The sequence below is a fragment of the Sylvia atricapilla genome, chromosome 2, assembly GCF_009819655.1.
Source record: "Sylvia atricapilla isolate bSylAtr1 chromosome 2, bSylAtr1.pri, whole genome shotgun sequence".
NCBI lineage: Eukaryota > Metazoa > Chordata > Aves > Passeriformes > Sylviidae > Sylvia > Sylvia atricapilla.
The window spans coordinates 109,958,145-109,974,947 of NC_089141.1; the positions used below are offsets into that span (position 1 = coordinate 109,958,145).

Sequence of the window (16,803 nt, forward strand, 5' to 3'; positions counted from 1 at the left end):
CAACTCTGATTCCACCCTGAACATTTGTTACCCTTTTTTTTATTTTCCACCTCCCCTTTTTTCATCATAAAACCCTCTTCCACTTAAATTCAGCAGGCACTGACTGTAGTTGCTATGGTTAGCTTATTTCCCTCATTTCAGTACATCGAGGCAGATGGAAGGCATTGCTTGCATCATGGGACAACTATAAAAAGTATGAGAATAGTTCATCCTCCCAGTAGGAAGATTTGCTTCCCTGCAAAGCGTAGTCACTGGTATTTTCTCATTTCAATGAGATATGAATGAAATAAAAATGTGGTTGCACAAATATGGCAGTTAAACAGAGTCCGACCCTCCCCACATGACTACACCTGCAGGGTTGCCCCTCTGTTCCCTCTATCAGGCTCTGCCAGAAGGTTTTTCAGCTTCCCATTAGGAGATCCTGGTTTTGCCAAACAGGGCAGCACCTTCCTGCACCATGGTTTCAGATCAGTGGGATCAGACAAGGTCATTTATCCATACTGTTAAACAAGAGTTTGGGATCCAGTCTTGCACCACACCAGAGAGAAGGCAAACACAGTATTTAGGTGAATAATGGGGAAAACCAGTCCTGCTCTGCTGAGGGTACAGAGCTCACCTAGCACTGTTTTTTTCACTCATGACTACTTACTCACCTACCAGGTTTTCCCCTGTATCACTTTCAGCACTTGCTGAAGGAGGCCCTTCAAAGTTATGCACCTTGCTAGCCAAGAGCTTAACCGTAGTCAACTGGAAATATGGCAGAGGAAAGACAGAAATGTCTTGCTCCTTTACACCAGGTACAGGTTTCTATCATTACTTCCCAGCTTTGCATGCTTTGTGCTCACTTACCTTCCTTTCTCTGGTTATCCTGGCTCAGTAAAAGGGGAAAGAGGACAGCAAGAGTGTCCTCAGAGCACCTTCCAAGCAGGTGGCCAGGAGAATAGAGCAGTGGTACCAAACACATCGTGGTACTATGAGCAATTTTCCCTTTCCATTGCTGGCTGTGTACCAAGGAGGAACATCTCTGGTACCTGCTACATTTTCTTATACAAATTACAGTCACCTGGGTGTGTTTCTTCTTCAAAATCAGGGAGAAAAAAATCTGCAGAGGCCAGCGTGGATGACTTTCTGCAGAGCATTTCTTTCACCTTTCTCCCTAAAACACGGGAGGATTTGCCAGAGTTCACACTGAGAGAGGAGGGTTGACGAGCCAAAGGATTAACAGGAGGAAACAGATTGTCCCTTACAAGTGTGCTGACAAATGATGTAATTATAACCAGGAGTGGGCTCATTTCCTTTTTTTCAGTGTGTGGGTTACAGCTCCTTTGTGTGGCACTGATCCTGCCAGTGCTACAGCAAGAACGTCCTTCTCAGTGAAGGAATGGGAACACTTGCACTGCACAGAAGAGTTCCTACAGGGAATAAGCAACACCTGGTTTCAACCACCCTCTGCACTGGGCTTCCCACACACCAAAGCAGGTGCAGCCTCACAAGACCCCCAGAAACAAAGCAAACAAGGGGCACAGCAAATCCCTCAGCTGAAAGTGCCAACATTTGAGAGGTTATTTTTGCAACTGGACTAACCCAAATATGCTGCACTCTCCAAGGGTATGACTTATCCAAGAAGAGCTGATGTGGGAGAGCTGCAAGTACAGACTACCTGTCATGAATTTATGGGTTTATGTTATTGTCAGAGCCTGAGGGACTTCCTTCCCCAAATATCTGTCAGGAACATTGGATAGAGTCTCTCTCCCTCCCTTTTGGAAGCTGGGCTTTATGTATTTGAGAGGAGATACAGTAAGAACAGAGCCTGATTTTCATTACAGAGCCACATACAGGATAACCTGTGTATCCCTCCCTGCACACTGATCCTGTGCCAGCTGGGCAGAGCAGCTTCTCTTACAGACCCCCAGCCTAAAACCACAAACAGCTTGGAGAAAGTGAGAAAAACATCCAGAGCAGAACACAAATCTACAGGTTCCTTGCCAAAAAGCTCCTCCATACTGAAATATATTTCATTATGAATGGCAACACTGGAGCTCCTGCATTTACACAGCTTACCTAAATTGCTATATATCACAACTGAAGAGCATATTCTGTCAGCTCTTCCATTACAGGCCATCAGCTCTCTGCAATCCCACATAACATTTACATTAATTTTCATAGTTTAATTTCCCAATGTGTTAATTTATAACTGGTTATACATTAGGGGTTATCCTACGTACAACCCAATTATCTACTCGGCTTCTCCAAACCTCTTTGAACAATGGTGTGGGTTATTTCCAGTGTTTAGAGGATATAAAAGCAGCAGCATTTGAAGTGTCATTTTTTTCATGCACAATGCTAACTAGGGCCTGAGCCTAAAGCCTTACAGGAGCAAGCGGCTCATATCCTCAGAAAAGCCTAACTATTAACGCAGCAATAGTTTTCAGCATGAGATCATATTCCAGATTATTAAAAGCACAAAGAAATTTTTACAAGCAAATTAAAAATAAAAACTCCTGTATGTCCTCACTCTCATTCAACCAAACCAATTTTGAAGTTTCTACTTCTTCTATTGTAATAGAAATTTCTTCTTCTATTACAATACCTTTTTTCCTGACAATTTGCCTGCTAGTCTATTTAATTTCCTCTCTCCTGCGCTTCTCAGTAGGCAGGACAAAAAGCACAGTAAAGGCAGGGACAAGAAGCTTAAAGAGAGACTGAACCAGACACTTCAGAGAGTTTTTGTTGATGTCACTTCACATTGATGATTTACGAAATGTGGGTGCCTGTCAGTGGACTGCAGAGCTGTAATTTCAGTGTTCATTCTGGTGACTCATTTACCCAAAGTGGGAGTTGGATGCTGAGCTGAGCACCAAGGTAAGTGGCCGTGCACACTGGGAGGGGATGGAGAATGGAAACCGATTAGATGATTCACTGCTGAAACAGGAGGTGACATTTGGGCTAAGGAGCCTTCTAAACACTAAACATTTTCAGAAATCCAGCTCTCTGGTAAGCTCTGTGAGAAGAAGGCATCCGTAGGGAAGAAGTTTTGCAAAGGTCTAAAAGAGGAGAACAAAGAAGCTGCACTCAGTGCAGAGCTGACCCACGGGCAAAAGAAGAAACACTGACAAACTGCTCACAAGAGGAGACCCTGGCCTCAGAGATGGGCACTGAAGGGTGTAAGGGGATTCTGAAGTTTGTCACACAGTTCAGCTGCAGAGACATCCACACGAGATGAGATACTTTAAGACAGACCTCTCCCTCTGCAGCCCACACAATAAACTTGGGCTCTTTTTTTTTAAAAAAAAAAATGCTCATGTGCTCAGTACCAAAGCCAGTATCACAACTGTCCCTTAGCACAGCTGCTGATACTAGATGAAGATGGCATTGAGACAGAAGTTTGAGACTACTCCTATCAGTCCAGAAAAGGTTGGAGGTGCAGAGGAGCTTTATTTCCCACTTTTTTTTTGAGTGACAACACACATCAGACCCTTGACTTCTGTATGATTTCCCAGTATTCCAGGAAAAAAAAAAAAAAAAAAAAGGCTAAAAAGGTTGTTCTGACCTGCTCTGAAAGAATCTACACCTAACTTATCGTTTCTCTCGTCTCTGTGTGCAAACAGATACATGTGCTTTTTTTTTTTTTTTCTTTTTTTTCCTTAACAGAAGCAAACCCAAGAAAAACCCCTCCCCCACCTCTATCCATGCCATGCCATCCCATCCCAGCATACTCACGGCTCCAAAGGGAATAGGCAAGGCGACAGTTTACTCGGCGATAAAGCTGCTTGTTGATGGGCCAGAGGACCAGCGTGCATAGTTGAATGAAGTTAATGATCAGTCCACTGACAACAAAGACGAACCCAATGAGGAGGTGAACTATGAACTGGGTCTTCAGGAAGGCAATGAAGCCCATGATAACCACTCAGAAGCGTGTGCAAGGGCCGTCACTCAGAATAACTGTCCTGAAAGAGTAGAACAAATAAAGCAACAGAGTCAAATGGAGAGTGGCTTTACAAGCTCTGAGGAACGACAAAGCAAAAGCCCTGAAACAGTCCAGGCTCATTCATCAAAAGGAACCCAACCCAATAAACACTGTGCTCTCCTGTATCATGCAGGTCTTTGCACAATAAACTGGTGAAGGTGTGAATCCCTGCCCAAAATAGGAAGGAATCATTACTTACAATTTACAGCCCACCAGGAGGATTACTGTTTGCTGAAGAGACTAATCTCACACCTCTCTTCAAACAAATACCACGTAATTGGGAGTTAATGCTGGGAGGAACACTGAGCCCTGCACTCACAGTGGGCAGAGGAGCCCTGATGGGCAAACAGGGGCTGTATCTTTAGAGATGCTGTCCTGAACTACAACAGGAGCCTCACTCTGCAAAGAGCAGGGCTGGTTACACACAGCATCACTCTGGCAAACACTAAGACATGGAAATGGAAATCAGGTATTCCCGCATTCAGAACCCATGCTGGAGCAGGTTTAATAACTTCTCACTTTGTCAAGCCACAGTTCTGTGATCAAATATACCAGTTAGTGTTGGAGAAAAATGCAAAATGATAAAAAAGCCTTAGGCTGTGTAGCAGTGCGAACTTGATATGGAAAGGGCATTGGTGCAGAATCTTGATTCCACTGAATCAGTCAGAGCACTCAGCTCTGAGCATGTGCCATATTTATACCTGGTGCAGAAAGACTGCCAACGTCTGAACCAGCCACAGGAACTTAGACCAGCCTGATCCACTACAAATCCTGCCAGCACAACGTTCACTCAGCAAAGTGTATTTACCAAGCCACCAAACTGCATTTATTGCAAACCCCACATTATCCAGCCCTGGCCTGTTTGACCTGTAGGATACTGGAAGCCCTGCAGGACCAGCCAGGCTGTCAAACCACAGCCTCGAGGTCTCACTCAAAAAATAAAAGCTTGACCCTGATTTTCTGCCACAGTTTGCTGATGGTTTTCATGTTCAGTTTTTACAAGTGTGGCAAATGACCAGATCAAGCAGTAGATGGTAACAAATACTTTGGACAAATCAGGCATCTCAAGGTGCTGTGGACCTGCTGTCCAAAAATAAAGTCCCTGCCAGCTGTGAGGAATCAAATAATTTTCACTCACCACCTGCTTACAGTGTGCTGCTATTTATAAAACTCTACAGCAATTTTATTGAGAAAGCTTGTTTTCTATCCTCTCTTCTACCAATCAGGTCCAGCCTTTCAAGGCACACAGTGTCTAGGTTTTGTACAATTAACATCCATTTGCATCATTAGTAACCTACCCACTTCAGAAGTACATTAGAGAGGCAAAAAAAAAAAAAAAAAAAAAAAAAAAAAAACCAAAAAAAACACCTGGTTGAACACAGCCAGTATTGTGCCTACCACAGAAAGCAAAGCAAAGCAAGATGAATAGTATTGAAGCTATTGAAGCTCATGATAAATAATCTAAATTCTCACGGTGTTTTCCTATAAGAATGGAAGAAACATTTCTTCCACTAATAAATTGCTTTAAGAACAGCTGTTGGGAAGCAGAGGCTTCTGTTTGTAAAAGAACAAGTGGAGCCCTCCTTCCTCTTCCCTCCCCAAAAGGCTGCAGTTGTCTCACAGAGCCAAAACATCACACCAGTGTTCTCACACTGCTGTGTGAGGGAGGCAGCTGAGGCATCCAGTGGCACCCTAGCACTGGGCTTGTTTGTCTTTTCCACTGGCACACTCCAATAAATACTGCCAAACATTAAACACCAAGCTTTTCACTTCCAAGGCCAGAGTCATTCTCTTCATCTGGAGTATCTCAAAAGCCAGTTCAAACAAACAAGAAAAGAACAATTCTTTCCATCCCTGCAAGCTCTTCCTTGAGTTCTTGCTTGTCTTCTGCAGAGCCATGTGCAAGCAGCTTTGCTGATGACTCTGTCCAGTGTCAAACCTTTCAAAGGCTGGACTTGAGGATCTTGGAAGCTCTTCCAACATGGTTCTATCTATGACAGTCATTAGAGCAGCTTTTGCAGCCTTTTTTTCACACAGCTTGGCCACTCTCAGACAGGGCCACAAAGCACACACAAATGGCACAAGGAGAAATAGCAATGTCAGGTATTATCTGTCCTCAAATTAAATGGTTTGGCTCCACTTCCACAGCCTCTTGGCATCGAGCAGAGTCTATGGCACTCTGGTATTTGTCTCTTACATCAAGGACATTGCTGTTTTTCAGAGCCCAAAGGACACAGCCCTCCTTCCATTGCAGCAAGATGGTTTCTCCAGCTTTGTTAGACATGGAAAACAGGATGTATCACTCTTGCACCAGCACCCTGCCCCACATGCTGGGCACCACAGAATCATTAAGGTTGGAAAAACCCTCCAATTGGATCATTGAGTCCAATCTTTGACCAACTACTGACGTCAACTAAACCACAGCCCTAAATCTCACATCCAGTCACTCCTTGAAAACCTCCAGGAATGATAACTCCACCATTTCCCCATGCAGTTTCAGTGCTTAACAACACCTTCCATGAAGAAATTCCTCCTGATGTCCAATCTGAGCCTTCCTGGCACAGCTTGAGACCACTTCCTCTTGTCTTGTTGCTGTTGTCTGATCCTTCCAGTTTTGCTGCTGGATAAAGAACCTGCCAGTCTCTGTTTTGACAACCCCTCACTTAACTGTATTTGACTTTAAAGATAATTAAAAGTTAACCTTAATCCAGGAATTTTTTCGTTTTCTGCTTCCCTGCCCATGTAGGCAATTTAGGGACAGGGCAGCAGGCAAAAGGTGGTCAGCAGCTGTTCTGTTGTATCCCATGGTCAGGGCTGGGGGAGGATGGGGAAATCAGTATTTGCTGAAACAAGGAAAAGTGCCACTTCTGCATTTGATATATGTATTAAGATCAGCTCAGTGAAGTATCCAGGAAGTAAACATCTATGCCAGTCTAAGACAGTCTCAGCAGTATTAATTTTTTCCTTTTTTTTTAAACCTACTCATATTATCTGCATTTTTAAAGATCTGCTGGTAGAATGTAATTTTTGCTCTTGTCTTCCTAAAACACTGTAACTTCCCTGCACTGACCTTTCACCACAAAACCTTCATTTCCTCCTGTACAGCCACAATGAGAACTGTGGGAAATTCTAGTACACTCTCTGCTTTCACAGAATCAGAGAATGGTTTGGGTAGAAGGAAACATTAAATATCACCTACTTCCAACCCCTACACCATGGGCAGGGACACTTTCCACTAGACCAGGTTGCTCAGAGCCCCATCCAGCCTGGTCTTGATCTTTTATCTGCTCTGATGAAAAATGGCTTTTATCCTTCAGGACTCTCTCTCTTATTTCTTTATTTTCTCAAGAAAAGGGCAAGGAGACAAATGTCTTGGTGTGGTGGGCTGACCCTGGCTGGAAGACTGGTGCCCACCAAGGCCACTCTGTCACTCCTCTCCTCACCTGGACAGGGAAAACACAACAAAAGGTTTGTGGATGAAGATAAGGACAGGGAGAGATCACTCACCAATTACTGTCATGGGCAGAACAGACTCCATGTGGGGAAATCAGCTCCATTTCTTACCAATCAAAGCAGAGTGTGGTAATGAGAAATAAAACCACATTTTAAAACACTTTCTCCCCACCCCTCCCCCTTTTTTGATGGGCTCAACTTCCTGATTTTCTGTATTTCCTTCCACCCAGCAGTGCATGGGGACAGGGGATGGGGCTGTGGTCAGTCCATTACTCATCTCTGCTCCTTCTTCTTCCTCAGAGAGAGAACTTCTCACACACTTCCCCTGTTCCAGAGTGGAGTTTCTCCCACAGGAGACAGTCCTCCATCAACTGCTCCAATAGGAGTTCTTCACCAGCTGCTCCAGCCTGGTTCCTTTTCCACGGGGTGAAATCCTTCAGGAACACGCTGCTCCAGAGTGGATCCCTTGCAGGGTCACAAGTCCTTGCCAGCAAACCTGCTCCAGCCTGGGCTTCCCACAGGGTCACAGCCTTCTCCAGGCTCTTGTGTGGGCTCCTCCAGGGGCTGCAGGGGAATCTCCACTCCAGTGACAGGAGCACCTCCTGCCCCTCCTTCTGCACTTCTGCTTCTCCCAAATATTCACACTCCTCTCTCTGGCTACAATTGCTGCTGTGGACTTCTTTCCCACCTTCCTTCTCCAGAACACTACCCCAGAGGTGGTACCAGCATCTCTGATGGGCTCAGCCTTGGCCAGGGGGTCTGTCCTGGACTTGAGGACAGAGCTGTGTCTTGAAGCCTCATGTCCACATGGATTCTGTGGTTTCCAAAAGATACTAAGTGCCTCCCAGCAGAAGTCAGAATATAACCCTTCTCCTTTACCCAGCTTTCTACATCCATGGAAGTCCTAATGATTAAAGCTTCCTGGAGACTTCTACCTCTGCCAAGTGTCACTGGAATCTGCCACCGAGTTCAAAGCCATTAGAAGGGAGAATGAGAGATGTGTGACTTCATCAGCACCATTTCATTAAGAAATCAGGTTAAAAAAACCTCAAATGCACAAAATTAACATTACAGCATTTTGTGACACATAGCTATTTATGAACTCAAAATTAAAAATTAAGCTACTAATCATTACAAGCCACCATAAGACAGTATATTCTGTTTGAACTCCAGATTTTAATTAATTTCTTGATGTCATGTGTGTGCAATCCCTCTGAAGCTCATGACGTCTGCATGAATATGAGCATGAATTTAGAAACTGGTCTACTGATCCTAATATTCCAACCCAGTGAGAATTAATGTGCTTGACAACAACAAAAACTGTGGCTGGAAGAAATTTACACTTGTAGACTTTTGCCTTCAGTTTTTCTGAACATGCTTTTGCCATCTCTGCTGTGCCATATTTACCTCCACCCATGAAACCAACTACAGACATCCTGAAATCTGGTATTTTACCTACTTTTGCTATTTGAAAAATGAGTGAAACTTTTAGATCACTGAATTTTACCTTTCACCACCACAGTTTAAAATACTGTATTTTTCAGATGAAGCTTTCTAAGCCTCCTTGATGTCTGTATAAACTTGACAAACCCTGCCTGAGAGGAAGGGTTAATGATGTTACAAGTCAGAAGCAGTACCTAAAAATGCATTTTGTTGCCCATCAAGAGCTTCCTGACGATTTTTCAGAATTCTACAAACACTGCTCATCAAAAACACACCAGGAAAATAAAAGCTGTGTTTTATTCAAAGTGAGAGCTACCTGTTGCATGAGCTGCTTCCCGAGCATGGGAACAGATAAAAGCAGCAGAAACCAGGAGCTCAAGGCAATGCCTTTTTCTCAGTATACTTTCTACCCTTCCAGCCTTTCTGATGACCCAACTTAGGCTACTTCTCTTTCAAAAGCACGAAAATCACCTGCCTAAGTGTGTCTGTTCTCTCACCTCTCCTTCTGAGATCAGAAAACCCAAGAATACTCAGCAGCTTCCCAAGAGTCAGGGCAGAGATATGAAGGAAAAGCTTCCAATGGCCCTGCCTGTACTTCTCTGTCAGATAAATAAAAGTACAGATTCCAATCAGATTATTTTAGAATCCTTCAGAAATACCACATTGCCACAGGGGAGGCAGATTATTTTCCTGGACATTTCTGGGACATTCCACACAAAAATATGTTGATCATCTATGATCAATGCTTAGAAGTAATCAGTTACCACTAAAATAAGTTTTCCTTGCAAAATACAGAATTCTCTTGTAGCTGAAAGACAATAGTGCAGTGGCTATTCAGCTTTTAAAAGCAAAATGATATATTCACAGCAAACAATCATGAAAACAGGAAAATATTCAGGAAGATGACAGGTTGTTGGGCTGATGTCAGACTTCCTACACTCTGCCCCATCTCCTTCTGGGATTAGGAATTTGGGAGCCTAACCCCCATGATGCAGAAGCCACACAAAACCAGTGGAGAGAGTATTTACCCAGGGCTTTGCCCCAGACTTTAAAAAAAGCATCCCAAGACTCCTGCCCACTCTGCCATGGCACCACTAAAAGCAATCTCCACTCAAGCCTCATTTATTTTAGAACCACCACTGGCAGCCACAGGTGTTTAAGTAGGCTGGAAAACAGAGCTTAGATCAACAGCAGTGAGTCAGAGAGAATAAGCAAATAAGCAAATAAGGTATAACAACAGTTTTGGTACCCATTTGAACAGTCTGTACCAGGGATTCTCCAGATAAGCTGCAAAAATAGACAGCCACTCAATTGCATCCCACACAGCATTACAAACTGTCTACTACAGACCCAGCCTTTTAAACCTGAGCATGACAGAAAGATTATCTTAGTTTCTCACACAATATAGGTTTAATTTCCCTGAACATGCCTCAGTGAGATCCAAGGCTGATTCAGAGTTCATTAAAAATCCTGCTTGTCATGATCTTTTAAAATTGAAGGGTATGGAAAAGAACCTGAAGCTAAACTGAGGTCACAGAGATAGAAGTTTGTTTTTTAGTTGGAAGAACTAAGAATAAGATCTGAAAAAGAAAAAAAATGGTACCATCATGAAACCAGATGAAAACTCATTCCTTGAAACTTCCATCTTGGCCTTGAAACAGCACCACAGCCAATTTCCAGAAAAGGTCAAGAGTGAAAAACTGTCACCACTATCTGTCTGAAATATATTCTTTACTTTGGGCTTGATTTAAAGGCATTCAAGCTACAGAAACTTCCAGTCACATCAACAGGTTTGACTCAGTGTCTCTAGAGATTTTTGATAAGACTATTTCCATCAAATAAAATGCCTTTGGTTTGACTCATCATCCTAATGAGATGCCAATACTTCGAGGTTAAAACAAAAAAAAGAAAGATAAAAAGCTATGCACATGGCTCTGGCATTCATGATCATTTCACAGGCATATAGAATTAGATGTACTGAGAAGTTTTTACATTTCCTTCTTATCTTCAAGATACAGGTTTCTCTAAGAAAAAAATTACCAAGATAACCGGTTGTTTAACTTGGATTTTCTAGTGAGGAGACCACAGCATATAATAACAAAGCAAAGAAAAGCACTCAAACAACTCAGTGCAACCAGAAGGGGAAAAAAAAAAAAAAAAACAAAAAAAACAACAGCTCTCAATACTACACATCACTGCGCCTGAGGGGCAGATTTCCCTCTTCCTTGCCCTAAATCCAATGTTACTGACATGACTGAGCTGCCTCAAGAGCTGCAAAGAGCACTGTGCTTATGCCACCACTAGGGCTGAAGTTATAGTTCCTCTAACTTGTTGCTACAGTATTGCAGCTGAAAACACCAGCAATATTAAAATGGCTGTTTTCCAAATTTAATTTCAACCATTCGCTTGTATCACACTTGACACAAAAAAAAGAGAGCAAGCGTGCACAAATCCAATTTCTCCTCAGCATACACCCTCAGTTAACATTGCCTCTATTTGAACAAGTGGCTTAGATAACCAAAATGAACCCTGACTTGCTTGAAAATCTGCTGGCTGGAAGACAACCCCCACAAGGAAACAGAAATTCTTGCAGAATTTCTCTCACTGCTTGCACCTCTTCATTGACAAAGAAAATAAATAATGGTATTTTCACAGGGATTTTCTGTTCACAAGAGGGAAACCAGAGAGATTCTATCACGAGTTCCCTGGGTAAACCAGCTCAGACAATTTCGATGTCATGGCTGAGCCTCACCACACCAGGCTGACATCACTGTTCCCACAAAACAGCCTCCCATACTCACAAGACATCACAGAGCTCTGCATTGAGCTGTCCAGGGAAGGCACCCCACAACTTCAACACCTGGTTGTGCATCATTGTTTTTATTTCAGGAAGACAATCACTGTCTTATGTTTTAATAAACTTACAACAGTTTCTGCTGGAGTATGTCGCTTACAACTGCTTGTAGGTGTTTGTGTGCTGCTTCTCCCCTGGATACACACATTTGTCATCCCTCAGTCTGCACTCTCACGCTTTTGTTTCAGCATGAGCAAGGCAAAATTAGTTTTTCTTGGAACTGTAATTACAAAACCTTAATTGCATATTAAATTTGGATTAGATAATAATAGCACATTTGGCGGGTTTGCCTCATTCCTCACAAGTTCAGGTGGGTTTTGTGGGTATATGCACATTTATAGATACTTGTGAGAGCCCTTGTAGAACTCAGCCTTAACAAACCCTGTCCCAAACTGGAATATTTCTGATCACCAAGATTTTGAGCTCAAGTTTTCTTTTACCTGCTTGCCATCAGGAGGACAAATAAACACCCTGTAACTTACGTTGTTCTACAAAGCATACAATCACATAATTAGCCTGATTTTGAAAACCAAAACCAGGTAGACACAGATTACTCCTGGTTTCATCTTTAGTGGAAGGCACAGAGACACGAGGGCAAAAGGGATCCATGCTCCCACCAGCACAGCAAGACATAGCAGGATGGAGCAGCAGAAGAAAGAGAAAAAAGGATTAAAACCAGGGGAAAATACCAGCCCACTGCAAGACATTTACACTGAAACACACGAGCTGGAACACTGTCCTATTCTGTATATTTTAAGAAATAAATAGGAACAATTATTCAGCTTTGCAAATTCCTCCTGGCTCCAGACAGACAGCTAAGCGTGACTCACTCAGAAATGGTTGTCAAACACCTTCTGCCAGTCTTGTTCCTTCTCTTGGGAACTTTTAAACTTTTCCATGGCCTTTTTTGTTTGCTTGGTGGCAGCTACTCTTCCCCACCTTGCCACTGTGGATGAAATTCCCTCAAGGGAGCAGCAGGATGCTAATCCTTGCTAGCTCCTCGGTTCCCTATTCCTTCCCTTGTGTCATACTCTGCTCTTTCTTTTACACACACCAACAGCTTCCCAGGCCAGTGCAAGAGCCCTGCTTTGTGACACAGGGGATTTAAACCTGTTCCATCACTGTGCACAGTGCTGCAGGCACTCCCTGCCCACCTGGTGTTCAATTTGTGTGTCAACTCCAAGTTCTGAAAGTTTCCAGCTTGCTCTGAGAGCAAAAGCAGATTGGGAGAAGCTCTTGAAGAACTCAGCACACTCCAGCAGGTCAGTCCACTGCAGTTCTTTAAGGGACAGGGAAACATTTTCAGTCCTGGTAACAGCCCCCTGGAATCTCACCTGAGTGCAGTGGCAGGGCGTCCTGCCTGAGTTAAAATCGAGCAGATTTATGGGCAGTGCTGGGATGCTCCTGCTGTTGAACACTCCCTTTCTTTCCCCAGACAGGTTCACTCACCAGTGATCAATAAAGGACATCACAGAATCACAGGATGGTTTGGGTTGGAATGGCCTTTGAAGCCCATCTCATTCCACCCCCTGCCATGGGCAGGAACACCTTCCACTATGCTCCAAGCCCTGTCCAATCTGGCCTTGGACATTTCCTAGGATGGGACAGCCACAGCTTCTCCTGGCCAACCTATGCCAGGGCCTCACCATCCTCACAGGGAAGAATTTCTTCCTATCATCTAATCTAACCCTAGTCTCTTCCAGTTTGAAGTCATTCCGCCATGTTCTGTCACTCCAGCTCCTCTCCAGCTTTCATGCAGGTCTCTTCAGACCCTGGAAGCTGTTCTGAAGTCTCCACACAACCTTCTCTTCTCCAGGCTGAAAAGCCCCAACTCTCTCCTCCTGTCTCCACAGGAGAGGTGCTCCAATCCTCCTGTGAACTTTGTGGCCCCCTCTGGACTCACCCCAGCAGTTCCACATCCTCCTTACACTGGGGCCACAAGAACCATGCACAGAATTCCAGCTGAAAATGTTGGCTGCAGAAGCAAGCAGAGCACCTTTGGCAAACACAATGCACCCCTTAAAACCTGCACACAAAGGGAGGGATACCTGGGAGAGCCAGAGGCAGCTGGAGCTCCCTGCACAGCCCAGCAGCAGCTCACTCACCATTTAATGCTGCACTTGCAGCAAACAAAATTGCCACCTGCACCACAAGACTTTTACGCAGTTTTGAATGCTCATCCTGAACAATAAGCCAACAAATCTCCAACAAGCACGGAGGTTTGCATGCTTCCTACTCCCAAAGTTATACCCAAGGCATGGGAAATCCTTTCCTTGATGACAACACACAGCTTTAGGACGTTGCAGATGTAAAATGCATACCCAGAGGAACCTGTTGACTGTCCACTTGTTCCTGCTCTCTGCAGCTAAGCCATCACTTGACCAGTTTGTGTTCAGCACCACACTGATGTGGCTTTAAGGATTATGGAACTGTGGGTAAAGGAGCAGGAATCCATATATCTCCCTGGAAGAAGTAGGATGGAGAGAATGACCAGTTTTAGCCATGTTTAGTGCTCACAGTGTGGGTACTCTGGAGGTCTTAGAGATTCAGTAGGTAACACTTTATTGACACACCAAAAAATGCCACTCAGCCAAAGGCAGGTCTCACTACTCGGGCAGAAATCCCTGGATTTGAAAATCACTTTGCTTATATATCAATATACACACAGATACAAAACCATGCTGAGGTCCAGCAATTTCCAGTATAGGAACTGTAGGCCTGGAGGAACTTCATTTTAACCCAGCAGTTTTGCTGGTATTTGGTAAAAAATAATCTGCAGAAAATCAGCATTGTAATCAGAGGAAAGGTGGGAAGTGGAAACCAGAAGAGCGTGGATGTCATGATTGAAAAGTGATGCCACAAGGCTGGGCTGGCAATAATCAATGCTCTTCTCAAATCAGCTCATTATTTATCCCAGCCCCCTGCAGTCTGAACACCTTTCTAAGTGCTACACTGTATCAGCAATCCCGCAAATGTGTGATAAAATTTGCATTTGGACAGAAGCACTAATGTTTCTTTTTTACAGGCAATGTGGCAAGAGGATCAAATCTCTTCCCTCCCCACGAAAGTGATTGCTGCCAGTTGAATTTTTCCTGTTAAATCAACACATAGAGTGGTAAGAAAGTCAAGATGAACACTTTAGATGTAGACAGACAAAAGGAAGAAATTCTTCCCAGTTCTCAGCTGGAACAGACTCCTGCCCTGAGCTTAACTTCTCAAATGCTAAAAAATGTGACACATATTAGGTTTCTGCACTTTTGCTCCCCATGCAGGTCACTGTTATTTCTGCACAAACACCTTGAATATTGTGAAACCCTGACAATTCCCATATCTGTCACAGGCCAGGAGGAGCTACAACTTCCCCCTCCACTTGACATGAAAGTGGGCAAAACCAACAATAAATTACCTGTTGTGAGTCAAAACTACAACCTAGGATTTCAGTTTGATTAAAACAAACGAAGCCACGCAACACACCAGACACTAAAAAAGCAAAAGAAACTCTATCTGCTTAAAACTATGAAAACTTACAAAACTTACAAACACGTTATTTCACAGGAAGAGTTGGAGCTGTAAGTTACCTCTGCAAGTTCTTCTCATATAGCTGAAAAATGGGCAGTTCCTTATTTTGAAAAACTCAGAGGACTTTTGCACCACCTGACTGAAAATCATGTCAAGATTTAACCACCAGGAAATCACATTCTGCATCTAGCAGCTCTATTATTTTCAGCCTTTCCCAAGGAGCAAATGCTGATACCGACATTTTTCCCCTCAAATGTAAGCATTTTCCAGTTCTCTTGCAAAGAAAGACTTTTTGCCTTAATTACTTCTGCTTTTGATAGAGCTAGCAGGTGTAGTGAGTATTTTCTTCATTTCAACTAGTTCATTCAAAGTTGAAAACCCAATTGGGAGCTGGAAAAAAAAAAAAAAGGCCTCTTGCAATCTCTGAATAAAAAGCAGGTGGGAGAAAATGAGGTCTCTGAATTTTAAAGCAGCCAGACTTTCCTTGGCACTTAGGTCTTGGTTTTTTTCCCCTTACATTCTAGCTGTGGCTGCTCTTTAAAGAATACTATCCAGAGTTGGATTTTCACAGTAATTCAATATCTTTCCAAAGCCTTTCATTCTTTCTGAAGTTATTAAGATGGATAGTTTGACTGCATGGGTGAAAATGTAGTTTTATAAATATAAAAGCCTGAAGCTACCACAATTAAAACTGACACTACAAAACAGGATTTAATCAGATTTATGTCTAGACTCTGATAGTGACACTTTTAAAGCATTAATTGAACACTGTAGGGAAAATACTAGGTATCAGTTCAAGAGTAACATGCTTAGATAATATGCCATCCCCTTGACTCCTAAATTCTAACTTGAGATTAACATCTGTTTTATATCTGGTAATTAAACCTCTCATTAGGTTCCAAATTTTGAAGTTCAACCAGGTTTAAAAAAAAAGTTTTCTTTGTTAAAAAAGACCAACTCAAACCAGGCTGAAATACAACTATTCCAGGGAGAAACTTCAGCATTTCTGTATTTCTGTGCAGGGATTTTCAGTTTGACAGTAGAATTGCTGAAGTGCCCTTTCTTGAGTCACCTGCTCTGCTTTGTACAACTCCCAGGTTGCAAAAGAGTTCAGAGTTCCTCCACCTTGTTGAAGACAGAGTTTCATTGACAGCCCAGAATAGAGCTATGGAGCAACCAGATGAAATAGAACATAGTAAATTAATTAGACACAGTAAATGAGACTGGATTTTTTTTTCCAGATTGCCCCAATAAACTTGGTAACACCACAAAGCCAATATAATGGCTTTAAAGAAGTTAAGTATTATATAGAAAGGCATCTTTTAGAAAATGTTGCCTGTTTCCAGATGAGTGTATGGTTTCCCCCAAAGACCAGAGTGCACAGCTCCAGGTGTGAGGAAATTGTTCCTCCCTTGGATGGAGGAACAATTTCCAAAGTGAGCCTCACAACTGCTGAACAGAAAACCTGACCCCTGGGGCTGCCACTACTGATATCAACAGCAAATTAAATCCAAGGAGTGCACAGGCACAGCCAAACCTCCTGCAAAACAGCAGCTTCCCCACACCC

The 16,803-nt window shown here is 43.1% G+C and overlaps 1 protein-coding gene across 7 annotated transcripts in view; it reads right to left on the minus strand.

Moving 5' to 3' along the window:
- Window positions 1-16,803, minus strand: part of AGPAT3 (1-acylglycerol-3-phosphate O-acyltransferase 3) — an 84,608-nt gene that overhangs the window by 12,042 nt on the left and 55,763 nt on the right. For all 7 annotated transcript variants that reach the window (XM_066314103.1, XM_066314100.1, XM_066314099.1 and 4 more), the window contains one exon: window positions 3,721-3,947. In XM_066314103.1, coding sequence (XP_066170200.1) covers window positions 3,721-3,898 — 178 coding nt within the window. In that variant the 5' untranslated portion in view covers window positions 3,899-3,947. The remainder of the gene's footprint in view (window positions 1-3,720; window positions 3,948-16,803) is intronic.